The sequence below is a fragment of the Augochlora pura genome, chromosome 9, assembly GCF_028453695.1.
Source record: "Augochlora pura isolate Apur16 chromosome 9, APUR_v2.2.1, whole genome shotgun sequence".
Lineage (NCBI taxonomy): Eukaryota > Metazoa > Arthropoda > Insecta > Hymenoptera > Halictidae > Augochlora > Augochlora pura.
In genome coordinates this window covers 11,825,310-11,850,419 of record NC_135780.1, presented here as the reverse complement: position 1 = coordinate 11,850,419, position 25,110 = coordinate 11,825,310, and the positions used below count along the sequence as shown (strand labels likewise).

Below are 25,110 nucleotides of genomic sequence, written 5' to 3'. Positions count from 1 at the left end.
GCAGCGAGACGAATTGAGCACAGCGAGTAAAGAGAGGTTACGCTCCAGCTACGGGGATGTTGAGTTGCGCGTAGAGTATGTGGCGGGTAATTTGAATTGTTTTGAACATAGCAGACCCTTTCTTATTTATCCGTATCTCCGATTGTTGTGTATATGTATGTACAGTGTAATCGTTGCCGAGTCCCCGAGTACGCAATGTATGTACTTGAGAAGCACGTGTTACATTTATTTATTTTAATTTGCCCTCTCGTGAAGGTCATCGTAAATGAGCACGTTCGATGTTATCTGCTCGGAGCGTTGTGCAGTTCGCGTGCCGTTCCAGTTTTAAATTGCCGTTTTACATATTGATTTCCATTTACGGCGCGTTTCACGGTCACGATTTTCGATAGTCGCAGAAGTCCGCCGTCGAAAATCGAACAGATCAAATTGTTCATCTTTTCTATACAGTTGTTCGTATTCCTGCCACCGCTAACGTCGACAAATCCTTTTCGTTCTCCGTACGATACCTGCAAGTAACCGTCAACGACACACGAGAACGACATAAGACAATACACGTGTAAATAGTTTTTCCGATGATCGCTCGATTGAAGATATACATAAACGTAGAATATATCAGATGTTCCCGACGACAAAAATGTACGAACGCGTGCTGCCATCTGGACCGGTGTTTTCGCGCACGATCGTTTCTCGAGTGCAGCGCTAACCACTCTGCGACTATTCCGCCCATAGGATCGCCAAAAATATGCAAAAATATGAGAAACTCGAGAAAATAGGAGAAGGTAGGTGTGTTCTGAATATTGTTCGAGTAATCGGTTCAGCTCTGAAGCCAATGTGACGTTCGTGTATGATTACGTGGACTGGAACCAACGCCGGTGTCGCTCAACAAAGTGCATCCTCTTGACAGTTCCAACAAAGGACGCGCACTGTTTTTGGATCGCATTAACGTTCTCTACGTTTTACAGGCACTTATGGAACCGTTTTCAAAGCCAAGAACCGAGAGACCCACGAAATCGTCGCCCTGAAAAGAGTACGTTTGGACGATGACGACGAAGTACGTTCCCTTAACTACTTAGTGACAATTGGCCGACCACGCGTATTGTTGCACGCTCATTGCCCTTCTTCTGTTTCTAACAGGGTGTACCGTCGTCCGCGCTCAGAGAGATTTGTTTATTGAAGGAACTGAAACACAAAAATATAGTTAGGCTGTACGACGTGTTGCATAGCGACAAGAAATTGACTCTAGTCTTCGAACATTGTGATCAGGATCTGAAAAAGTATTTCGATAGTCTGAATGGAGAAATAGACTTGGACGTTGTCAAATCCTTTCTGTAAGAAATTCGAAAAGAATCACTGTAAACAATGCGTGCCACCTGTTATATATCGATTAATTGTTTCAGATATCAGTTGCTGCGTGGATTAGCATTTTGTCACAGCCGAAATGTACTGCACAGGGATCTGAAACCACAGAATTTGCTCATCAATAAGGTAAGATGGCCTTGTTGGCCATTGAACGGATAGTTGTCTCTAGTTTTAGAACATGGTTGCAAATTAATTTCTAGAACGGGGAGTTGAAACTAGCAGACTTTGGACTGGCAAGAGCATTTGGAATACCAGTGAAATGTTACTCTGCGGAAGTAGTCACATTATGGTATCGTCCTCCAGATGTTCTTTTCGGTGCAAAGTTATATACAACGTCCATAGACATGTGGAGTGCAGGATGTATATTCGCTGGTGAGTAGCGATGCATGGTTTTTTCAGGAATCTTTGATTCTTCCTCGTTCTTTAAATGTTCGTAGAACTAGCGAACGCTGGAAGTCCGTTGTTCCCTGGATCGGATGTTGAGGATCAACTTAAACTGATATTCAAGATGCTCGGAACGCCAACCGAAGAGACTTGGCCCGACTTCACCACGCTCCCCGACTACAACGGCTTTAAGCCGTACCCTCCGTATCACCCTGGCCAAGGATTGGCTCATGTCACGCCAAAATTGAACTCCAGGGGCAGAGACTTGTTGCAGGTACTAACGAAAACCTACGTTGTCAAGGAGAGGGGAAAAGATCGAAATTCTTCGCTCACGTTTCCCTAATCTATTCCAGAGACTGTTAGTGTGCAATCCGGCGCTACGATTGTCGGCTGAAGAGGCGATGACTCATCCTTATTTCAATGATTTGAACCCTGCCGTGAAAAACGATCGTTGCCAGTAGCGCATTCCAGTTAATCTAGCCCCTGACGATGGTGGGGGCGCATGTACCGCGAGTAGCGCAGCGACCAAAACCAATCTGGTAAAGATCATTTGTTAATATATATATATATATACATATTGCTATTATTATACGAGTAATATTTCGTATCCAATGTGTCGCGTCGACCGCGAAGCGAGATAAAATATACCGACGAGTCCTGTTTTTCTAAGAAAACCCAAAGAGTAACGAATGAACTTGTCAATTTGATCGGTGCAGGTCATGTTCTAAGGAGCCAAATGATGATGAAAAAAGTGGGGAAGAGAAAGGGGAGGGGAATCGTGTACAGAAAATACTTTATAAATTCACGCGTGTATCGTTCCTGTATATTTTCCTAATTCTTCTTGTTTCCCATGCGTTCAAGTACATGTTTATCGATACACATTTTCCGTATCCGTGATACAAGCGACTTCAATTTAACGATCGATCTATCACCCAACTTATTTGCCGTTTATGACACACTTACACGTCGAGAAATGAAATAAATATACACATTCGTTAAGGGTGAGAGAGTGAGCAACAAATTATTCACAACTTCTACCCTCGCATTCACACATTTACATAGCATCAAAGGGAAATCTGTGCGCCTCCTGCAACTTTTCGATCTTGTCCTCCCTTCGCTCCTTCCAATACAAGGCCACGATTATGAACGAAATCAAGCCACAAGTCCCGGTCAACGCAGCAGCGCTCAATAGAATTAGCTTGCTCGGTGTTACAAACAACTGCGCCTTCCATTTCAAAGGTTCCCCCATCGGACTCGGTATGACGACCATCTGCGAATTTGGAATGATTTGCGGCCAATCCCGAGAATTGCCGCCCATCTGTTTCAATCAGAAAAAATACGAATCCTGTAAGTGACATGTCGCAATAGATAACAGAAGAAAGAAGAGTAAAGAAATTATAAAGTCAAGGTGAATTTCTATTAGACAAGACGTTGGTGCTGAATTTCCACCTATAATGTTAGCTGTATTACTTACCCCTATTTTGAGACAATCGACAAAGTTCGGTGTTCTGCCCAAACCGAAGGTCGTGTATGGTAAGTTGAGGGAAAAGTACGCGCTCTGCGGAAGCTGGGCAGCAAATGCATTTCGACGACTACCGTCTTGAGTGGTAGTTTCATACTCTATCGAAGGTCCGGGCAGATTTGTGCCGTAAGTTCTTTTCTTCTTGCCGAGAGATCCCGGAGAGATTGGGTACATGCTGTTATTGCGACCAGTTAACACCATCACTTTAACGAAATTCGCATCGTAGTCCAGGCTGTTCTTGAACGCAGCCGTGCGGTAGGTGCTAGTACTCTTGTTCACCTCCACCAGGATCACATCGAGAATACCATCCTGATAGAAGTCATAGAACACCGCCATTACTGTCTCGTTGTAAAACGGATTCAAAGCCTGCCATTTTACTTGGAACGTTCGGGTAAAACCGACGCACGTGTCGCACGCAACGTTTTCCAGTAGAAATGACTGTTTCTGCTTTCCGTTAGTCGAACGGAGGGTCGCCAACAAGTCTGGATAGCCATCCATATTAAAGTCGCCACCACGCAAAGTGATTGTATCTGTGTATCGTTGCCCGTCGGGCGTAACAAATCCCCAGAGCACGCTCTTACTGTCCCTAAAAGTTACCCGCAAGTCGTGCCACTCATCCGAGTACATCATGATCGTACTATTGGTACACTCACTGTCGAAACACAGCGGCAGCAACATACCCATCTTACCAGTTAGCTCCATGTCTAGATAAAGAGTCTGGCCAATCTTGCCATTGAATTTATCATCTTCCAGCGAAATATTATACGGGAACGGTATGGTTTTATGGAAGACAAAACCTCCTCCTTTAATCCCCAACCAAATTTCGAACGATTTTTGTGAGGTCACCACTAAATCTGCCAAAAAGTCCTTGTTCAGGTCCAAGTAGGCATTCGAATGGGGTTCATCGATTGGAGAGAACGTATAGTCCAGTTCCCTGTTCGACATATGCATCTGCACCGTTCTAGGACGCTTCCTGGATTCATTAAATATCCAGAACGTTCTTTCTCCTCTTTCATTTATTCCAAATAGATCTATGATCATGTCTCCATTGTAGTCCATTGCCAATGGCTGTCCCTTCATCTTCAGCAATGGTTCCCTTTCATCTGTGCAATTCAGTTTTCCATTACCGCCCCAAAGCACATAAACGAACGACAATTTAGTCTTTTGGTCGAGCGTAACCACCAAGACATCCATGAAAACATCACCGTCGAAGTCTCCAGGTACTACGCTGACCACAAGGCTGCTGAACGTACAACTCAAATCTGAGCTTGGTTTTAGCAATGGTTCTTGTTCAGCGGCTAGAAATATTTCTACCGTGGTCGCGTTCTTTCGCAACATAAAAACATCCGTCAATTCATCTGAATTGAAATCTCCAAACGCCGCTGGCATACCATCCAACACGTCTCCAAAAACTGCTGCAGTTATGTCGCTGCATTTCGCTGGTCCGATAATCAGAGCTACAGCATACAGGATTGTTGTCCACGCAGCTTGCATTTTTGTCTTCTTTTTGTATCTGTTATTTGTATCTGTCAAATCAAAGAAACGATTGTGTTATACCCTTGAGTCGACTTATTCGAAAAAGCACAAAATATCAAGAAATCTTTTCTAACCTAACTAGTATGCCAAGGTTGCAATAACTACGTAACCAAACGATCTACTGCCACGCTGTCGCATGTCTGTTGTTTCTTCGCAAAATCGATCTCACCATTTATCCACACTTGCTTTTTTGCGACAAATACAACAAAGACAAATAATTCTTGAATAAAACGCTCGTATACATATATTCCTCAACCGATTGCGTCGTACATGTCTTCTTGAATTAAGATTCCTGACAGCTGACTCACACGATCGTACAACAATCTGTCAATCTTTCTGTTCAACAAAACACATATATAGACTTACCGACTGATAGCAATGTCTCCGACTATCGTATCGACTGAATATTGTTGAGTGATTTTAGCGTCCTCTTTTTACGAATAACCTTTAACTAAATCATTGTTTACTGCAGTATGAATCACACTCTAGAATCACTTGGCAGTTAAAATCCAAATACTGAATTACCCGTTTAGCGTATGTACAGAGTCAAAGGACTCTGAAAAATGGCTGAAAACATAGAACCGCATTTGAATTCACCAAAAAGTCTTTATAATCTGAGTGTGGCTAGGATAGTAAACTTGCTGAAAACACATAATTTTTCACGAGAATGGCTATCCTATTTACCGAATACATTGCTGTTCGATATTTATTATGCGGTAAAATTTGAAACGACTTAGAAATGAAACTATGATCCAATAATTAACATTTTTTAACATTGATAAAACATAACATAAAATGCATTGTTTTTTTTTATTTTACAGATCTCCAAAGTGGATGATTTTCCATCTATTGAATTCATAAGATTGGAATGGAGTAATTTGGCTACTTTTTCTAAGATGTTAGCAATAACTAATCGGGAGGTAGAGCTGTTAAGATGTTTTGAGGTGAGGCAATGTTATGAAAAAATGAGACCAATACCTGGCTTAGACTCCAATCTGTATCGTTTATCAAGCTTGTAGGGCATCCTTTGGGAAAGCAATTAGTACTAAACTATATTTCATGGTGCAATAATGCTATGAATAATCCAGATTCTCAAGATAAGTTGATCAAATTAGGTCTCAGATTTGGTGGATTCCTGAGTGATGCTGGTAATATTCATGAAAGTGAGGAGGTTTTGAAGAAATGTCTAAAATTATGTCTACTTAATAATTCTACACCTGAGAATTGGTGTAGAACACTACATTGTTGTAATAGGTAAACAAGATAATATGTTCTTAATTTAATTTATACCTTAATCGTGCAGAAACATATTAATATGTAATAATTATCTAATTGCAAAGATTGTTACATGTCCAAGCTGCGTATTGCTTATTTAAAAATACAACGAAAACATATATGCAAGCTATGAATTTCATGAAGCAACTAAAAGAAGCAAAATTCGAGTGTAATTTTGCTTCATTGTACACCGAATTTAGCGTGCTATACTATATGAAGCATATATACGACGAGGCTTATAGGTATTTCTTGAACATATACCTTTATTCATTTGTGAATTTTCTTAGTTGCATTTCTATTCTTGTTTAGTTGGAGTATAGAAGCTTTGAAACAATTGAAATCCACGCTACCGGCTCGCATTACCATCGATGTTCTGAGACAAGCTGCGAAATCGTGTTTGTTGAAACGAGAATTTCAGAAAGCCGGTTTATTGATCGAACAAGCCGTTTATCTCGCCAGACAAAAATTTGAATCAAATCATCCAGTACATACCAATGTTCTTCGAGATTACGGATTCTACTTATTAAAGATCGATAATTTAAGTCACAGCGTTAATATTTACCAGGTCCGTAAATGACTTCATCAATTTTTATTCTGAGAATGTGTTTCATTAATCTTTTACATTCAAATATTATTTTCTAGAATGTTGTAAGCCTAAGGATGGCAGTATTCCCGAAATGCAATTTACATGTCGCGCTGGACTCAGTAGATTTTGCGTATGCGACGTACGCGTACGAATACAATTCCAGGAATTTTGAAGAAGCGATGTAAGCAATTTTACAAAGAAATTATCAAAGTTATTCGTAACTGTATTAGTCTATATTATATACACAGAAAGTATGCAAGCCAGGCGATAGCGACTATAACAGACTGTCTTGGCAACAATTTATTATTAGCGGATGCGGAAAAAGTATGCGCGTTAATAATTGAAGAAATAGCAATAAATAACACATCAGATATGAACGTTGGTTCATTATATTTGGCTGAGAAATATTATCTATCTGCTTTGCAATTAATAAGAAAAGCGTTAGGAGAGAAAAATGTACTGATAGCAAACATTTACGGAAATTTAGGGCGCCTTTATCAAACTATGAAAAGGGGAAAGGTATGTGTGGTATGGTAAACATATCAATTCAATATTTTATGTAGTAACTATTGGTATAGCATATCTGATATCAGGATGCGGAGAAAATGCTTAAGAAGGCTATAGACATCAAAGAACAATTATTAGGACCAGATGACCATGAAGTTGGCTTGAGTCTAGGACATTTAGCGTCCTTGTATACTTATGATATGATTCGGTATGATGAGGCCGAGAAGCTTTATCTTCGCAGTATTATAATCAGTAAGTGGAAAATAATAATTTTAAATATTAATGATCGTGCACACTATAATACGTTCATTTTATTAGATACAAATACGTTCGGTAAAAGCTATACTGGATTGGAATACGATTATCGAGCACTTTTACATATTTACACAAATAGGCACGAACAAGAGAATATCATGAAGTATGAAGTCTTATTAAACGAATGGAAAATATTGAGATTAGAGCACATTCGATGTGAAGACCCACCGATTGATGACGAAAGACTTCCAGACCCGATCGAAGAAGTGATTAACACATTTTTTACCATGTAATATATCTGTAAATACAGTACCAACCGTTGTTATTTATTAACTTTTGTGGCTAACATTTCGCACAAATCGTATATTTTATTTTATTATTTACATCGCGACAAATTCTTATATTATTGACACGAGGCTCGTGATTGTTAGATTCATAAACTGTACCTCACAGTTTTATGTTACAACTTCTCCTTTCTTTCGTTTACAACATAATAGTTTACGAACGACATTTGCAACAAATACATTTAAAATATACACGCGCGCACACCTCCAATTAATGTATAATACAAAAGTTATAGCAAAGTGTGAAAACTTTATGCTAACGGAAAGGATGTAAGAATATCGTTTACAGAACGTTCAGTGTCGAATAGAATAATATGTCAAGCATAATTCGCAACAAACTATCGATTTTCATGGTATCTACGTTAAGATGGTATGTAGATAATGTACGGTAGTATACGGTAATGTACATACTTTAAAAGGCAGTGTATTATTGAATGCCTTACTATCTTCTAATGTCTCGGTATTGATACTATAATAAAAACAAATAAAGACCCGCAAATGTTTTTATACAAAAGTGATGAAAGCAATAGAATTAAGCAAAAGATGAGTTAATTAATAATTAGTGAAATATTCAATATATTCTTTCGATACGAGACTTACTTTTACTAATGTAGATAACAAGACAATAGATATATATTCATTAATTTTTGGATAACACATACATTCAAAAGCTTTAATCTTTTAAATTACAATAAACATTAAGTAGTACATAATTCGTATTTACACGATATTTATCTTATCACTCCAGTTGTCAGGTAATAGGAATCTTATCTAGCATCCTCTCATACTAAGAGCATCTCTAAGTCTTCCTGAAACTGATCGTAGAGGTATGTTACATCACCTACATGTCCAACTAGAGGTACAGTTAAGGGACTACATGATTACTGATGAAGTTACAGTTTTGCATTTTATAAATATAAACTATTAAGAAAGAAGTTTCGAATTTTCGATAACTTTACAGTAATCCAATCCCGTAAATCATCAATATACTGAATTACCGAATTCATATTGCACATCTTGCTGGACTGATTTCGTGTCAGAATATTTAATCGGGTGTATGTGGGGGTTCTTGGCTAAAGTACGGTGCTGTATCCTGCACCAATAACGTATGGCAAACATCACAGACTCTGGATGGTCTTTGTTTGGGTCCACTTTTCACAACATGTGAGAGACAAGACAAACAAAATATATGGCCACAATGACGGCAATGCACCTGTAAAAATATAATTCTCTATTAGCCTTCGCTGAAACGTATGGATAAAAATCAACAATACCTTTTTCTTTGTAACTGTGAAAGCATTATGACAAGTAGGGCATTCTTCCACGTCTTCTTCGTGTTGCCATCTTACTTCACTACCAGCTTGTCTGATCCTTTCTAATTGTACCTATCGCAAAAAGTGGATGTTATATTAACAGAGCATTTATTCCAATGCATGTACATAATGTAATTTTTTCAGTATTTTATACCTGCAACGATTGCGACAGTCTAACAAAGTCTTTTTGTACCGCTTCACTAGTATCTAATTCTTGTTGAAGACTGGTAACTCTTTGCCGTAACTCGGCAATTTTTAATTCAGCCTCTTTATTCTCTTTCAAGACAGTTTCCAATTGTTTTTCTAAACGCTCCAGTTTCTCTTCCCTTTCGGTAAGCGATCGATGGTCTCTAATATACTTATCTAATTGTGTTCTGCACAGTAAGTACAGTTAGCAAAACCAAAAACTTATTCGCATCAAACGCTAATAAGATTAAAATAATAAGCTATATTACCTTAATCCGCTAATTTCATCCTTTAATACCAATACTTCTTGTTCTTTCACTCTACTTTCTTGTTCCATTTGTTCGTGCAATAAAGTTACTTCGTATCGTAATGTTTCTTCCTTTTCTTGCGCAACTTCTTGTGCCACTTTAGCAGTGATCAGATCTTCGCGCATCTTTAAAAGACTGACATGCAGCTCCTCGACATTATTCGGCATGTTGATACTCTCACTCTGTAGTTGTTGGGAATGTTTACTATGCTTACCAACAAGGTTCTCATTTTCTTTTTGCAGTCTGCAAAGATTCAACTAGATTTTCAATAAAATTTTGTCAGGAATGCCTTGGCAAAGAAAGTTACTTCGTGTGCACTTTAAATCAAGATACGACAATTATATAAAAACTGTATGGTTATAGAAAGTTTTCTTACGCGATAAGGTGCCTCTGTACTTCTTCCCGACCCCGCGTCAATTTCACCAGTTCTTCTTTGGCATTTCTCTGAACTTGTTCGAAAGTTTTTTTCAATTCAATCAAAGACTGTAGTACCGTTTGCGAGGTATCCGTGAGTTCGGCTACTTTGATTTTATGTTCCTCCTTCTTTTCATTCCATTTCTCTTCCATTTCTTTACGAAACTCCACTTCCTTGGCCAGGTCTTCTTTCTGCATTTGCAACATACGCTCGGAATCCAAAAGTTGTTTCTCTAAATCTTTAGCAGTGGCCTGCATTTTGACTAATTGCGCCTCGTAATTAGCACACATGTCGCACGCCGGCTCGAAGGAACCCGGCTCCTGTTGTCTCTTTACCGACTCTTTGCATTTCTGTAACTCGTCGTCTGTGGCTCTCAATTTCTCTTTCAAGGCTTTAATTTCTTCTTCGAGTGGCACTACCAGTGAACGCAGAACTTCTGCATCTTCCTGTGCCTATAAAGCAATACTTTCTAACATTTGCACACCTACGTAAAATCGATAGGAAAAAAAACAAGTAATAAAATAAACACTTCATCGTGATCATTAAGATGATTTATGAACAATTTCTGAAATGCGGTGCAGCTCTACAAGCTCATTGCAGAAAAGTTCAAAAATCATATATCCTAAGGTTTACGTACATATCTTTTTACCTTCCTCATGCTTTCCTCGAGATTGTCGGGACCCAAAGATAAAGCATCGGCGCCTAACTGCGAGACTACTTTCCGGGCTATTGTTTTTGTTACTGTTGACAATGATATTTGTGGTCCATCCACAGGCTGTTCCCTAGGTATCTGCGACTTTAACCATTTATTCTCTTCTTGCAACTTGGACAGAGTCCCTTTTAATTTTGATACTTCTGCATCCATTTTCCGCGAGCTCGAAGATTCATCCACCGTATCGCGTAGAATTTTTAAATTAGTTCTAACCAGTATATTGTTCAATTCGTACAACTCATTTTTTAGCTTCGTGTTCTGTTCTTGCAAAGTGGTATTATCATTTAATCTTCTCTTTAATTCTTCTGTAAACGTATACTCTAATTAACACAATTCTCAGGAAATTACGTACATCTACATACAGAGAATGATTTCACCTTCTTTTTGAAGGAATAAGTCCTTCAACTTTGCCCTCTGAACATTGAATTCTTCTTGCATCTTCACGTTTTCAGATTCCAGTCTACTTATCTTCTCCTGTAGCTCCTCTGAATCATTACAAATATTTCATTAGTAAATTCAGTCACCAAAAGTGACATTGCATTATTTTACCTCTGCGCAGGATGTTGAGAAAGTAATGGGCAATTTGTTCTGAATGAACAATTGTAAAAAAAACGAGTGCATACAAGTAAAATAGCAAACTGAAGGTACGACAAATCATTTGAGTTCAAGTTAATCCATAATTCGATTTGAGGAGTTTTCGGCGAAAGTGATTGTTCTTTTGTAAAAAAAAAAATGTGCAAATGCGTATCCGTCATTGAACTAACACCAAGTAATAATTTCGTGAATGTGCTACCGCATCGGACGTACCACTTCCGTTCATGTTGATGGTGTTCTCCTCTGTGTAATTCTCCATTGTTCGATGATTTGCCGCGGTCAAAGAAAATTTCGTCGGGGCGGGTTTACTGGCTATCGTGCAAAGGAGAAAAATGAATCCTAAAACTCTCCTCGACCGAGTCTTTCGGTAACATTATGGCACGTGTGCCGTACCAGTCGATCTCAGATTTTACTGACATTCATTCCAACGAGACTGTCCTGGAGGTAGAATCGCGCGTGGCCACGCAGAACGATGTCACGTACGACGAAATGGAAAATCAACCTCAATAATCTAGCGGTCCGCCAGCGATGTATTATCAGCACTTCCTCGTCAATCAGTATATCGATATTTTGAACGGTTCACATTCGATAGTCGAGCGGTGTCGCAATCGACTTTACCGAATTCTCGTTCGTATTAGTGATCGCGTATCGTATGGCTACTTCAAAACGTACGCAGCGTCGTGACTAAGAAGGCACAGTGCAAACGAACGAAAACCAAGAATCTTTGTAATTGAATTCGTCAAATGACGCAGCAATAACTTACCATGAATTCCAATTATATGTTTACATCAAGTCAACCTTTCGTAAAGTGTGACATTGTTGGTATACAACTGCTGTAAATATTTCATAGTCTCACTTCGGTAACAATGTACATATGTACCATAACAACGATTTATTATATCGATTTCTTGTAAAAGAAAGCTGCGCGTTGTTCCCGAATTAAACGAAGCATCGCCGAAGAAATGTTAAAATGTCTAACAGCGAAGAGTTGCTTGGGAAGAGTGTAGCAAACGTACACACATATGAAACAAATGTATATGTATATAATGGGAAAAGAGAGAAAATATGAATGTCATCCTAAGTCATATTACGGTCTTTTAAGGTCATAATTGCGATTAATCATTTCAGTTTATAATACCCTGACGATTCAGTTTTATTTTAAGCGTTGCGAATATCGAGCCGCAAAATTTATCACTGATTCACGTAATAATTGACGATGAATCGGAAACGTAGCATTTCACGAAAGAAATCTGATAACATTTGACCGATGCCAAGTATCAGAAGTATGTATGTTTATGTATATACAATGATACATAGTTTTCCACCAGTAATTGCTCCCTTCCTTTTCTTGAGTCGAATACACAATTGCATCGGTAATTTTCCAGAAATTTAATGATTCACAATACACGACGATGTTTCGTAACTTTTTGTAATACAAATATGAAAGGATTGCAGCGTTACGATCAATGGCTTTATAATTTTATTTATAATTCTATGAAACAACATGCGTGCGCGTTATGTACGACATGTACACATCATTTATAATACATATCCATTATGGTTGTGGTAAAAGATAGAAGGGTGCGCTTGAAAGTAAAAAGAGGACGCAACTGCTTGTTGAAGTTCTTACTCTTATAATCCACGAGGTGGCGCTATACGTGTTGTGAGGAGAAGTCGCCCACATCCCAGGACAAAAGGAAGCGCGGAACGTTAGCCTTGAAATTGCTTTCAATCTGTTTTTCAAAGAGTTGCCTGTTGCAATCGGCGCATCCGCAGCTGTACTGCTAATTGCTCGTAATGGAGCCGTTGTTTATAACTGTTATTTGAAGCCACGAGATTGCATCGAATGCTTTGTTCCCGGTTTACGTTCATGGAGCCGCCAAAATATTAATCGCTTTTGTTGTGATGCTCTCTAAACGTCATAAATCATTGAATCCTGAAAAAGTAAGGAACGTCGCCATCATGGTTTCTATCAATTCGTATAAGTAAATGTTTACAAAAACTACAATCCACGTATGTATGTTTGTTCTGCTTTTCTATTGTTATGTGCCGCTGCCCAATAACGCATCGTTCTGCGTCATTGGTACATCGCATTCGGTTTTTTTTTTCCGGTTTATTTACCGACATACCAACTGCGCTAATCTAACGCGATTATTCAAATGCATATAATTCGATAACATTAATTCTTTCTATCCCTTTAAATTTAGTGGGTGAGAATCTGCTGCAGTAGATGACAATGTGTTTAATGTTCCAGAAGTAGCATTTCATAACTGCATTATGAGTGCACTATCAAGAGAACGTAAGTTCGAAGCGAATAGACCAGCCATTATGGAGAGTTTGGACAGTATGAGCATTTGCAGTAGGGAAGTGCATTGTTCCGACATTAATACAATATCATCGAGTGGTTTACAAACAGAGTGCCACTACTCCAATTGTTCAAAGAGTTTCTTATTGATTGATGGACGAGAAAATCTTATGGTTTCTAGTGCAAAACAGTTTGCGGAGAAATTGAATTATAATCAGAAGGATTTGAAAGTAAAAGTGGTATCTATTTTTGGAAATACAGGCGATGGAAAGAGTTATACATTGAATCAGACATTTTTCAAAGGAGAAGAAGTGTTTAAAACGTCAAATGGTCAGAACTCTTGCACATTAGGTGTCTGGGCTGCATTTGATCCAATTCTTAAAGTGATTTGTTTAGATACAGAAGGTTTGCTAGGTATTTTAACATTTATATCTGTATGGCGTACATTAAAACTGAGTACAAGAATGCTATAATAGTTAAATAATTTTTTTCAGGTATTTCAACTTATGAAAGTGACCAAACAAGGTTACTGCTCAAAGTTTTTGCTTTGTCTGATGTCATAGTGTACAGAACGCCGATCGAAAGACTGAATAGGAATTTTTTCACGTTTCTTGGTACTGCCTCTGAAGCATACAATCATTATTTCCAAACTGCTTTACAAGCAGCAAGACAAAGAGAAGGCGTTGACAACTCCTTAAGCGCATGGGGACCCAGTATTATAGTACTACATGAAACTAGATACACCAAGCCTCTCTCTTATGGTACATATTGCTATATTTTCAGATTAACAGTAATTTCACCATTAAATTCTCTTATCAGCGTCGGTATTATATAAAATAAATTATTTTCCTTCTGTTGCAGATGGTACAGAAACTGCGGAAGATATTCTTAAAAAGCGATTTGCTGAACTGAAGCTGAAAACAGAGGCTTTCAGTTCTGTGAAATACGTTGGTCTGCAAGCGACGAGGTCCACAGCTGATTATGAGCCATTGTACGATGCTATAAAAAAAGAATTGGCCGTTCGATGTGCCAGGCATCCAGAATCAGTTTATAATACGTTAAAAATTTTGAATGATAAATCTCCCGAGGAAATCAACGACTACTCTAATTGCTTATTTTCTGATCAATGTTTTATTTGTCCCGTTAAGTGTCTCAGCTGTGGGTGTAGATGCACCAACAGCATGGGCCATCTTCGAGAGGGAGTACCACACAATAGCGACTCTAGGTCTGTTTTGTGATTAAATTGCATTAAATCAGAATTGGGTAATATTTTGTGCAACTAATCGTTAAAACGGTTATAGTTGATTGACTTTGGCATAGAAATGCGACAACATTCTCTAAACAAGTATGCAATATACCCAAATCTGCATTAAATGATTGCAGTTGGGGAAACCAGATAATGCTTGATTGAATTGTTTTCGTAGGTGTCGATATCAAGATCAGTATGAAAATCTAGTATACGTATGTAAAAAATGTCACAGCAATAGAAACGAGGTGCGAGTCACGAAACGTATTCATACACAAACTAATAATAGTTGGTATGGTTTAGTTAATTATGCTTGGGCAGGAGATGTGATAGAGTGCCCTTATTGCGGAGAGATCTATAGAAGTCGACAGTATTGGTATGGCAATAAAGACCCAAAAGAAGAATTCGTCGGACGCACGGAAATTACGCACGTGTGGGACATGGTATACTACAAGTATATAATTTTTTGTCGTATTAAACCACTTGCTGTTTTATTTCTTCATTGTTTCGTTTATTTATAGGCAAATCATAATGTAGGTTCACAGAACACTGCGCAAAAAGTAATAGATGGTGTATCGTACATTAGTGATGCCGTTAGTAATGTTTCATTGCAATCGACGAAAGCTTTGTCCGCATGGGTTGCTGATCAAGTAGCACCATCATACTGGAGACCTAACAACGAGATCTGGCGTTGTCATAAATGTAAAACCGTGTTCGGGCTAACGGACACGAAGCATCATTGCCGAGCATGCGGCGAAGGTTTTTGTTCACAATGTTCGTCGAAAAAAAAAACTGTTCCGCATAGGAATTGGCATACGCCGGTCCGTGTCTGTGATAACTGTTACGCTAAAGATACTAGTTCTAATGACGAAGATTCGAATACATCGGACGATGTGAGCGCTAGAAAAGTCTCAGAACACGTTGTCTCTACCTTAAGCGCAGTAGGAACAGTTTTCAATTATTCGAAATGTAAGGCTATAAGAAAATAATGATTCCGTCATTCTAAATGATATGTTTGGATGCTCAACGTTTTCATAATTGATTCCAGCGCTTATAAAGGATAGAACCCGACCATTATATTGGACTCCCGATTCGGAAGTTGTCAGTTGTTGTATATGCAATATAAAATTTTCTGACTCCGTTCCGTTGCATCACTGCAGAGATTGTGGGCATGGAGTATGTCAAGGCTGTTCGCAAAATAACAAACCTGTACCTTATAGGGGATGGGATAAACCGGTTCGCATTTGTGACTCTTGCTTAAACAAAAAGGACGATTAAGAGAAATTATGTAAGAAGATGAAACAAAATTAATTCCTTAGGAATGTCATAAACTCCTCTGCGCAGTAAACGATGAATTGTGAGTTAACACGAGTTACGATCAGAAGAACTAATTTTCTCATTTTTAAATTTTTTACAAAACTTTCTATATTTGCGCAGGTATCAATTGATTATCGAATTCCAGGCCATCGAACGAACTGAAATGAAATATTTATTTACTTTATTATAAAAGGTTTTTCCTATGATTGTGCCATGTAAATATATATTTATCTACGCTGCGAAATACCACGTTTACAAAAGCAAATCATCGTTATGACTCTAATATTTCACACAGTATAAAGTATAATGGTGCAGTATATTGTAGCAGTATGTATGAATGGAATTATAATGTATGAAACAAAGATATTCTTATTCGATGGAACAAGACAAATTTTGTTATGAACGTCATTTAGATGTCTTTTTAGTTCCCAGAAATAATTAAATGAATTTTCTGTTGTAATTTTCAGTATCAATAATCGGTAATAGGCGACGTAAGAGAAAAGAGAACTACTGTCTATATAAATACACTACGACGATTGAGAATAGTGGAATAAAGTTCTAGAAGCTTGAACAGTATAGTTATTCATTTACCAACTATCTATGTAATATTCGGATTCGTGACAATGTTTAAAAGAAAGTGCGAATTATATGGTTCTAGTACGACACATTTATGTTTTCCCGGGTCAAATGCGATACATCGATGTTCGAGTTACGATAAATGTTTCGGCAAACACGTGATGACGTCAAAATATGGCGTCTCAATCAGCTGGGTGTTGTGTAGAGTGTGCTTGAGATGCCCGTCTTTAGAAAACCAACGAAGACTGCCGTCTGTCTACTCGAATACGTGAGTTTTTTTCAAAAAGTTCTCGCAGTATTTTTCGTGTTCGTTTCCAAGTGACGAGATCCTTCCGCGTGACAATAATTTCGTGGAACGGTAAAAATTCAAAAGACGCAAAACGCCGTTTCATTCGTTAAAAGTTCCAATGTGGCTATCGCTAAAAAATGTTCCCGTAAATCGTGAGATTCACGTAAACGTTGATCGGATATAATCATTCGATCGCGGAGTCACGAAAGTACGGTTTCGTTCTCTCAAAATCCAAAATCTGAAATGATGACGCGTACATAAGAATACATTAAAAATATGGTTGATGGAGAAGCTTTTTTCGGTGCGCTGAAATCTCGTTCGTTTCTTTAATATCTGTCGCGATAACTGTCGATCGAAAGATTTTGAAAAAAAGCCGCGTTACTCCCAGAACAGGGAATTGATATCGTGTGCAAACGCAACCGTGGCCATTTTCATGTTTGCTCCAGTTTCGTAATCATTATCAACTCCATATTTGAATTCAACAAGTAACGCAGTGGCATGTTTTCGCGAGTTCTACAATCTTTCTACGGCCATTTACGTGGAATCACGATCTCGCCGTGGAATTGTTTGATTCTGTTTGATTTGAAATCTCGTGAACGTTCTATCAAAGCCATCCCGTGAAAAACGAATAGTCCGCGATAAATCTGTCCATCGCGTTCCACGTATCCGTGTGCAGTCGCTGTCCGAACTTCGAACGAGTTTGCTGACCGGTCTCCGATTCAAAACTAAGAAACGCGAACGTTCCGAAATGATGTTCCGAACATGTTCACGTTGCAGCGCGTTAACAACAAGGCCATAGAAACATGTTGGGAAAACAGACTGTGCGCCGTGTAGACGCCATTTTTCTCGAAGACTGTTTAAAAGTACAGTATTGGTCGTATGGAATCCGCGAAATGTAGCACACACGATATACCCGTGACACTATCGTTTAGGAGAATGGACTATCGTGAATAGTATCGAGGAACGCATCGATCTCCTCAAAGTTTATTTTCAGAGTCCAATGTGTTCTCAATAGCGCGGCCATTTTGTCGCTTATTAGCGGATAAACAAATGACGATGTTGGCACTCTGGGTTCGAGGCTACAGGCGCGTCGCATGCGCGGAAATTCAATTTCGCTCTGGCTACGCGTCCATTCTTAATTATAGTATTCCTATATGCTACCAAAAATAGGGGACGAACCGTATTCAGAATGATTAACCTCTTTACCGTTCTTTTCTATGTTTTCCATCGCATCCCTATGAATTATTTCCGCTGAAGTTGACACACGTCCCTCTGCTATAAATAGACCGTAGATCTTTACGCGTTCGGAGCTTTCAAAGTTCATTGGGAAAGTGTAAACCAAAAATTTCGGCCGAGCCGTTTTTATTTAATGTTTTCGACCTACTCCGATTGCAAAGGGGTCAGGATTTTCAGTATTTCTGTCATTTACATTTTACGATAGCGCTTAATCTTGCTATCCTTTTTAAAAAGATCGATTATCACTGTCGAAGTAATATGACGAGACAATTTTTTCCCAAGTGCTTGTAAAGTTTCGATCATTTACATTTCGTTTGCGATACCGCTTCGTGATACATACGTTTTTTAAACTACAAATCGCATTCGAATTGTATAAGTTAGGCTAAATAATAAATGGAACGTTGCGAAGAATCGAAGATTCGGCCGAGAAACTAGGTGTAACCACGTCGCTAAGATTACATGGTGACTGTTGCTTGGCAACAGCATTTCTACTTCATGGCTGGCCGAATTATCGAGGCTTATCTAGTTTTTTTCGGAATCGAGGTTAAAATTCCATTTCTCTTTCACGAATAAGGCGAGAAAGAAATTCGCTCGATAAACAAATGATTTTACTTTTTATGTCCACAATCATTGCTGTGCATCTCTAGTGCATTGTGGTCTATTTTGACCCATCTTCTCAACATACTTCATCTACTTCCTTGACCCCATAATCCCTGACTGAAACATCCAGTTATTTATAAGGAATTCAGTTTAGAAAACTACTTATTTTCTAATTATACGTGAATATTTTAATACGGCTTAATATCTATGACTGTTTTTAGTGACAAAAGAAAATACTGGACACAATATGCCACCAGATAGACCAGATGCATCGGGCGTAGAAACTGGAGTAGGACTGAATAGCACCCAGGTATTCAGTTTTGGAGAAACAGTGTACACCATGAAGGAAGAAGAGAACGCAAGTGCTTTTATAGAGACAAATTCGTCTGATGAACTTCATGAGGACATCTCGATGACCGAAAAATCTATAGAAAAGAACAGTCAGCTAGATGACGATTTAACTTCCTTAAGTTGGCTCCATCAACAGAATTTATTGAAGGGTTTGGATATCGCGAATCCTCCCAAAGACATAAAAAATGAAAATGTATTGAATAACAATGTGTGCGATGATCCAGCAGACTTTTCTGAGAACACAAACTCCATTTCAAGCCTAGACGACGGTTATTGTCCAGGTATATATTATTATCAACTTAAATAAATTTAATCGACACAGTAGCATTATTAAAACATCATTTGTTTCCTTTTCTCATTTTGCAACAGATAATAATGGCAAGATAAGCAATTCAACGTCGCACAGTCATAGTCAGAATTTTCAGCATGCAAATAAGAATGGTCAAAAATCGATGCAAATATTTCAGGAATCGGTAAAAAATCATTACAACTCCTCGCAAAATAATCAAACGAAGATTTCCTTGAGCAACAACAATCTACCAGTTTCAAATCGGAATAAGCATCCTACACATATACCATATGATCCCAATTTGCATAGAAACAGCAAACCCCCGTACTCATTTTCCTGTTTAATTTTCATGGCTATTGAGGATAGCCCTGTGAAAGCCCTACCAGTCAAGGAAGTGTATGCTTGGATATTGGATCATTTTCCATATTTTAGGAATGCTCCCACTGGATGGAAAAATTCTGTAAGACATAATCTAAGCTTGAATAAATGTTTTCGTAAAGTGGAGAAAGCGCCGGTAAGTTAACTTTTCGTATCCCATTTTTCCGTTTCGAAAACTCCCTATTCGTAAATCGATATCTGAACGGAGAAACTTACTTTGCAGAATCTAGGCAAAGGTTCGTTATGGATGGTAGACGCTCAATATCGACCAAATTTAATACAAGCATTGTCTCGTGCTCCCTTCCCGCCTCCTACTGCTCAAACTTTGTCTTCCCCAGAAAAACCGCCGAGAAAGAACACAAGCACACGGCTTCCAGATCCCATTCTCTTCCCGTACCTCTCCAAAAGACTGGCATCAAGCAACATTTCGGATAATACAGAAACAGAAGTAGACAGTGACGTAGACGCAGCCGCCGCTGCTATGCTTTCTTTCAAACATGGACCTATTATTTTAAATCATAACAAAGGTACGTTGATAACTAGTATCAACACCTACTGCATGTAGAGATAGCACAGCACCGTGCATGGTATACCTAGATGTTCATTATAACGTTATCTGTTTGTAGATCGTAAGCGAAAATTACCAGAATCTGAGAAATGGATTCCAGTAATTACTAGGAGTTCTAGTGAAGACCATACATACAGTTGTATTACTACGGCGAAACGAGAAAGGTAAACGTAAATTGTCGAAGGAATATTATTCGTGAGGTCGCAATGGCTATCGAAAGGCAATATCAGTATCATAGATTGTTAATAACACGTTTCTTGTGTTCTGTTATTCAGTAGATACCCAAGTGAAGAAACGAATTCGGATTTCGATGAGCAGCGGAAGATAGCAGAGGGTGCAGATGCGCTTTTAAATTTAGCAGGCGTGACCACGGCAATGAATCACCCTAGAACGTCTCACGTACAAGGTATTAGCCCAGCACCAAAGTCGGAGGGTACGTCGAAACCGAAGAAACGTTCGGCCCCAAACGATTACTCGAACTCGGCGGAAAAAAGGCGCAAACATTGGCCAAAGTGGAGCGAAGGAAAGCGGTATTTAAAACAAATTACATAAAACTTATCGTTGGCGTGTAGAATTCACGTATAGCGTATTACATGCACTCGTTATTTTTCATCCTCGGATAAGAAATCGGAAAAGAAATTCTTCCCGCGATTCTACTTTTCGAATAATGATAATTGAAAAGGAAACAGACTTAACATCTTCTACCATACATATATACATAGGTCTATATATGTATATATATATATATGATTACAAAACTCTGTCGTCTTTCGAACGCAACCAATGTTAGCAATGATTTGCATCGAAGTATATTGCCATTTTTAGGCGTGTAAGAAGAAAAAGTGCGAGAAGAGTGCGAGGACGCGTTCGGTTGCGTCAAAAGGAAAGCTCTGTCAGGTGCATTTCTATTTAACGCGAGGGAAACAAGAAATGACAAAAAATTGGCGGTCGCTCAGGGTTTAGAACTCGCTATATGCCAAAATAAATTCAGTAGTACTAAGCAACAAGCAATAATAGGATGGTAGTGTTGAGGTGGGAGATCGTTTCTTTCACAGCATGTTAACTAGAAACATGAACACAACTAAGAGGTTCACGGAGTGTCAATGAAGGAAACACTATCGCATACTAAACTAAATAACGATGAAACTTTTTAGACCTGTTGTGACGATTATACATATTAATTCATAGAGAGTTTAATTAATGATAATAGAGTTCTATATATTAGGTTTTTGTAGATATGTATAGAGATATAATTGATATCTATTCGATAGAGAAATTGATAATATATTTAAAAAAAGATTATATATATGTAAATTTATATATATATATATACATATATATATATATGTATATATATACATGCATATATATATATATGTATACATACGTACACGTACACTTACACACATCCAGACACATGTCATGTGCTCATTCATTTACACATTACATTGAAACACATCTGGTCATGTACGCAGCTATATGTCTGCAAAAATGCGTGCCACAAAAATTAAAGAGAAAGAGAAAGAGAGACACACAGACACATAGATAGAAAGAAAGGGAGAGAGAGAGAGAGAGAAAGAGAAAGATAGAAAAGAATCACAAAGTCGAGGTGCGCTAAAGACAAACATGGATTTGAAATGACGAAAATATTATCATTTCATGCCTTTTTCTACTCTCTTCGTGGCTTTTGAGATGATTTTAAACAATGCTGTATATATATGTAGATCCTACGATGTATGCGCGGACCAGTTTCAAAATTTTGTTAAAGAATCAATATATCATGTCGAATTGATACTATATTGATCGGAGCATAAGGGCGTAGGAAACAGAAGGTAAAACTATTTTTATAAAAAAAGAAAATAACAAAAAACAAATATATCCGTAATATTAAGAGCATCGTGAAATACCTGATAAGTAATTGAGACGCGTATACAAAGGTTGGATATCGATGGGAGAGAACTGGTCTGGCATACATTAAACATCTAGTTCTATATAGAGAGAACGTATATATTTTTACAGGGCACTGCCCGCGTGATAAAAGCTCTTCCTAATAATTCGCTAAAACACAGTTTATTAGCTTAAACCATTTACTAATTGTAATCATAGCGTAACTTGCGTGACACTACAAGCACAGCACGGTAGCGCAGCCTGAACAATTTCATGTGTTTTATGATTACATAATGTCATACGATTCAGTTATTTTCATAAGAAAGAAATGCAAAAGAAAGAAGAAACAAAAGAATGTGTAATCTGTTCGGAAAATTCGATTACTAATTTAAAGTGATTTGAAAATTTTTAATCGGAGACGTTTCTAGTCTTACGACATCATACGTGAACATAAAGGGAAAGAAATGTGAACGAGGTATCACTGGTTAGGTCGATAATGATAATTAAGCGTCACAATTGAGAATAATAATGAATTGTTACCTGTGAGATATATGTTAAACTGCTGGCTCAGATATATTCGAGACATGAGAAACACGTCGTGTTAGGTGTAGCTTTCAAAGAAGGTGCAATTTAGTTTAACTTATTAATTACCGCATTGTTTATCGTCCTATATTTAATACACTTCTAGTTACTTGCTCGAAGTCTTCAATTTTTGCCCCTGTAGTAAACTGATTTAGTTAAGAACTGCGCGATGGTCGTTTGTCGAGAAGCGGACTTTATACAATTTTTGAGTCAAGAGGATGTTGTGTGTACAGGATACAACATCACTCGGATATTGTTTACCTAAACATTCTATAATTTAGCGAAATGATGAATTTGAAGGACAAATATTGACAGGTCGCGCTGCCAAAACTTTTTATGTGATTGTAGCTAGTCAGCTACGAAGAAAAAATAATTCAATATAAGGGTGCAAGGAAGAATGCCATGTTGTATATATATATATATATATATATTATATATATAATCATATATATATGATACGGTGAAGCAATTTTTGAGACAAATGTACATTTTTATGTAATGTAAAAATTTATCCTATTTAATGTATACATTGTATATTTGTATTCTTTAGATGCTCGTGTTCTCACGATTTGAGCGGTTTTTCTTTTCAAAATTTGTATACACACACACACACAAGCAAGACCAGTTTTTGTAGACTTTACGTTTTCAATTGTCTGTGATATTATTGCAAAACTAAACATGCCTTGTTGTTGTTGTTATACTTTTGGTGAAACAGATGTTTTTAGAGGTTTATAAGTTTTGTTTAGAAAAGGAAAAGGTGTTGACCGGCACTTTCTGATATTATTGAATTGGCATTCTTGCTAACACCTTGACATTCTAATCTAGATAAGGAAACTGGCATCTTCAAATTAGTAATATATTATATATTATAAATAAATAAATATATCTATATGAATATAAATATATATATATATGTATATACAAATGCATATATACATATATATATGTATATATATTGAAAGTAATATCACAGTTTTCACTATTTGTTGAAATTTTTAGTCTAGCTTTCGTTTGCTACGACTGAAGATCTGTTCTTCCATGTAGTTTATTCTAATGTAATCAATTAGGGGGTGGGATGCCATTTATAATAATAGTAATTTAGCTAATCGATCATTTACAAATTAGATGTAATCGATTAGCAGTGCAACGTAAAAGCAATACACCAGTAAATCCTGACATTGGGCAAAATACTCTGGTCGGCCGGATCCTCGGGGGGAAGATATTTATTTATAAAACAGTCGAATGTCACGCGTTTGCACATAGCGATATAAGTACAAGAAACAAATTGTAAGACAGTAATTGTACAAAATAGCTCACTCGTCGAGTATTTTTTACGAAGTATTACTGTAGCGTACTATACACAATAGGGAATACCATTTCTTTTACGCGACCTTGTAATGCATGCGAATCGTTACTTAAATATAATGTTCACATCCTCGTGAAGAACGGCCGACTAAATGCATAGATGAAACTATCGACGAATGAAACACCAAAAATAAAAAAAAAAGGAAGGAAGAAAACTCAAGTGTACGAAGCAAACCATACTTTATTGTATTTCACAACTAGCCACGGACAATCAAAATGTAACATGGTGTTTAATTTGCTTCGATTACATGACATCGTGCCAAACGCAGAAATCATTTATTTGAGGAACAGATGTTAATTTATATGTATATCTACGAGTTGTACATTACATGAATTTTGTTGGCGATATGCGTAATATTATTATTAATATTATTATTATTGATAATTATATTATTATTATTATTATTATTAATATAATTATTACTCATTTTAAACGAAACACTGTAAAATGTTTGTTAAGTTTTTGACCTTGCTTATATAAATGAGTAAAATATTTAATACTTTAGATTGTAACCAAGACAGAACTTTATTAATGAAAAGAATCTTGAAAATCAAGTACCTAGCGGAGTTAATTATTTAAATTCTGAGCCCACATGAATATTATCACGTCATCGACTATTACACATTTGAATGTAATACGATAAACATTAGATAACAAAAATTTTAACGAAAGAATAAATATAATTTACAAAAACATTATTCCGTATGCATAATTAAAATAAATTATATAATTTAAAAAGTTTGAAAAGTTACAGTGGCACCGTAAGTGGTAAAATCAAGAACTTCCGTTCAGAGTTCATACAGTGCCAATTAGCGCAGTGGCAA

The 25,110-nt window shown here is 37.4% G+C and overlaps 6 protein-coding genes across 14 annotated transcripts; 4 read left to right on the top strand and 2 right to left on the bottom strand.

Moving 5' to 3' along the window:
- The first annotated feature begins 130 nt into the window (after positions 1-130).
- On the top strand, positions 131-2,486 carry Cdk5 (cyclin-dependent kinase 5). 2 transcript variants are annotated; one of them, XM_078190626.1, is made up of 7 exons: positions 131-779; positions 963-1,051; positions 1,135-1,328; positions 1,398-1,485; positions 1,560-1,731; positions 1,797-2,017; positions 2,097-2,486. In XM_078190626.1, exons 1-7 carry the CDS (start codon positions 743-745, stop codon positions 2,202-2,204), a joined length of 909 nt encoding a protein of 302 aa, XP_078046752.1. In that variant the 5' UTR covers positions 131-742; the 3' UTR covers positions 2,205-2,486. The 2 variants fall into 2 exon arrangements, with proteins under 2 accessions (XP_078046752.1, XP_078046751.1); XM_078190625.1 differs by having other exon boundaries at positions 747-887.
- On the top strand, positions 2,143-8,481 carry Pat1 (Protein interacting with APP tail-1). 2 transcript variants are annotated; one of them, XM_078190621.1, is made up of 9 exons: positions 2,143-2,282; positions 5,623-5,745; positions 5,814-6,055; positions 6,142-6,318; positions 6,386-6,641; positions 6,719-6,843; positions 6,911-7,181; positions 7,256-7,421; positions 7,488-8,481. In XM_078190621.1, the coding sequence occupies exons 2-9, from the start codon at positions 5,698-5,700 to the stop codon at positions 7,715-7,717; spliced, it is 1,515 nt and encodes a 504-aa protein (XP_078046747.1). In that variant the 5' UTR covers positions 2,143-2,282; positions 5,623-5,697; the 3' UTR covers positions 7,718-8,481. The 2 variants fall into 2 exon arrangements, with proteins under 2 accessions (XP_078046747.1, XP_078046746.1); XM_078190620.1 differs by lacking the exon at positions 2,143-2,282 and adding an exon at positions 5,242-5,517.
- On the bottom strand, positions 2,545-5,086 carry LOC144475068 (T-cell immunomodulatory protein). The gene is made up of 3 exons (XM_078190619.1): positions 4,876-5,086; positions 3,218-4,791; positions 2,545-3,061 (listed from the first exon to the last, which is right to left on the bottom strand). The coding sequence occupies exons 2-3, from the start codon at positions 4,757-4,759 to the stop codon at positions 2,798-2,800; spliced, it is 1,806 nt and encodes a 601-aa protein (XP_078046745.1). The 5' UTR covers positions 4,760-4,791; positions 4,876-5,086; the 3' UTR covers positions 2,545-2,797.
- Positions 7,442-12,162, bottom strand: Rbpn-5 (Rab GTPase-binding effector protein rabaptin-5). Of its 4 annotated transcripts, none has more exons than XR_013494808.1 (10): positions 11,510-12,144; positions 11,080-11,187; positions 10,628-11,007; positions 9,952-10,442; positions 9,537-9,818; positions 9,236-9,455; positions 9,043-9,153; positions 8,767-8,981; positions 7,871-8,583; positions 7,442-7,722 (listed from the first exon to the last, which is right to left on the bottom strand). XR_013494808.1 is itself a non-coding variant. In XM_078190616.1 (10 exons), exons 2-9 carry the CDS (start codon positions 11,553-11,555, stop codon positions 8,814-8,816), a joined length of 1,806 nt encoding a protein of 601 aa, XP_078046742.1. In that variant the 5' UTR covers positions 11,556-11,980; positions 12,060-12,162; the 3' UTR covers positions 8,447-8,583; positions 8,767-8,813. The 4 variants fall into 4 exon arrangements, 3 of the variants coding, with proteins under 3 accessions (XP_078046742.1, XP_078046743.1, XP_078046744.1); XM_078190616.1 differs by lacking the exon at positions 7,442-7,722 and having other exon boundaries at positions 8,447-8,583; positions 11,510-11,980; positions 12,060-12,162; XM_078190617.1 differs by lacking the exon at positions 7,442-7,722 and having other exon boundaries at positions 8,447-8,583; positions 11,510-11,608; positions 11,714-12,144.
- A 110-nt stretch (positions 12,163-12,272) lies between these two features.
- LOC144475065 (zinc finger FYVE domain-containing protein 1) lies at positions 12,273-16,735 on the top strand. Of its 3 annotated transcripts, XM_078190615.1 has the most exons (9): positions 12,273-13,309; positions 13,551-14,015; positions 14,096-14,362; positions 14,463-14,826; positions 15,026-15,290; positions 15,369-15,816; positions 15,896-16,204; positions 16,285-16,491; positions 16,632-16,735. In XM_078190615.1, exons 2-7 carry the CDS (start codon positions 13,574-13,576, stop codon positions 16,123-16,125), a joined length of 2,016 nt encoding a protein of 671 aa, XP_078046741.1. In that variant the 5' UTR covers positions 12,273-13,309; positions 13,551-13,573; the 3' UTR covers positions 16,126-16,204; positions 16,285-16,491; positions 16,632-16,735. The 3 variants fall into 3 exon arrangements, with proteins under 3 accessions (XP_078046741.1, XP_078046740.1, XP_078046739.1); XM_078190614.1 differs by having other exon boundaries at positions 12,273-13,240; positions 16,285-16,735; XM_078190613.1 differs by having other exon boundaries at positions 16,285-16,735.
- A 181-nt stretch (positions 16,736-16,916) lies between these two features.
- On the top strand, positions 16,917-24,843 carry LOC144475070 (uncharacterized). Of its 2 annotated transcripts, none has more exons than XM_078190624.1 (6): positions 16,917-17,008; positions 19,087-19,497; positions 19,586-20,019; positions 20,107-20,410; positions 20,510-20,615; positions 20,730-24,843. In XM_078190624.1, the coding sequence occupies exons 2-6, from the start codon at positions 19,113-19,115 to the stop codon at positions 21,001-21,003; spliced, it is 1,503 nt and encodes a 500-aa protein (XP_078046750.1). In that variant the 5' UTR covers positions 16,917-17,008; positions 19,087-19,112; the 3' UTR covers positions 21,004-24,843. The 2 variants fall into 2 exon arrangements, with proteins under 2 accessions (XP_078046750.1, XP_078046749.1); XM_078190623.1 differs by having other exon boundaries at positions 20,727-24,843.
- Positions 24,844-25,110: the final 267 nt, after the last annotated feature.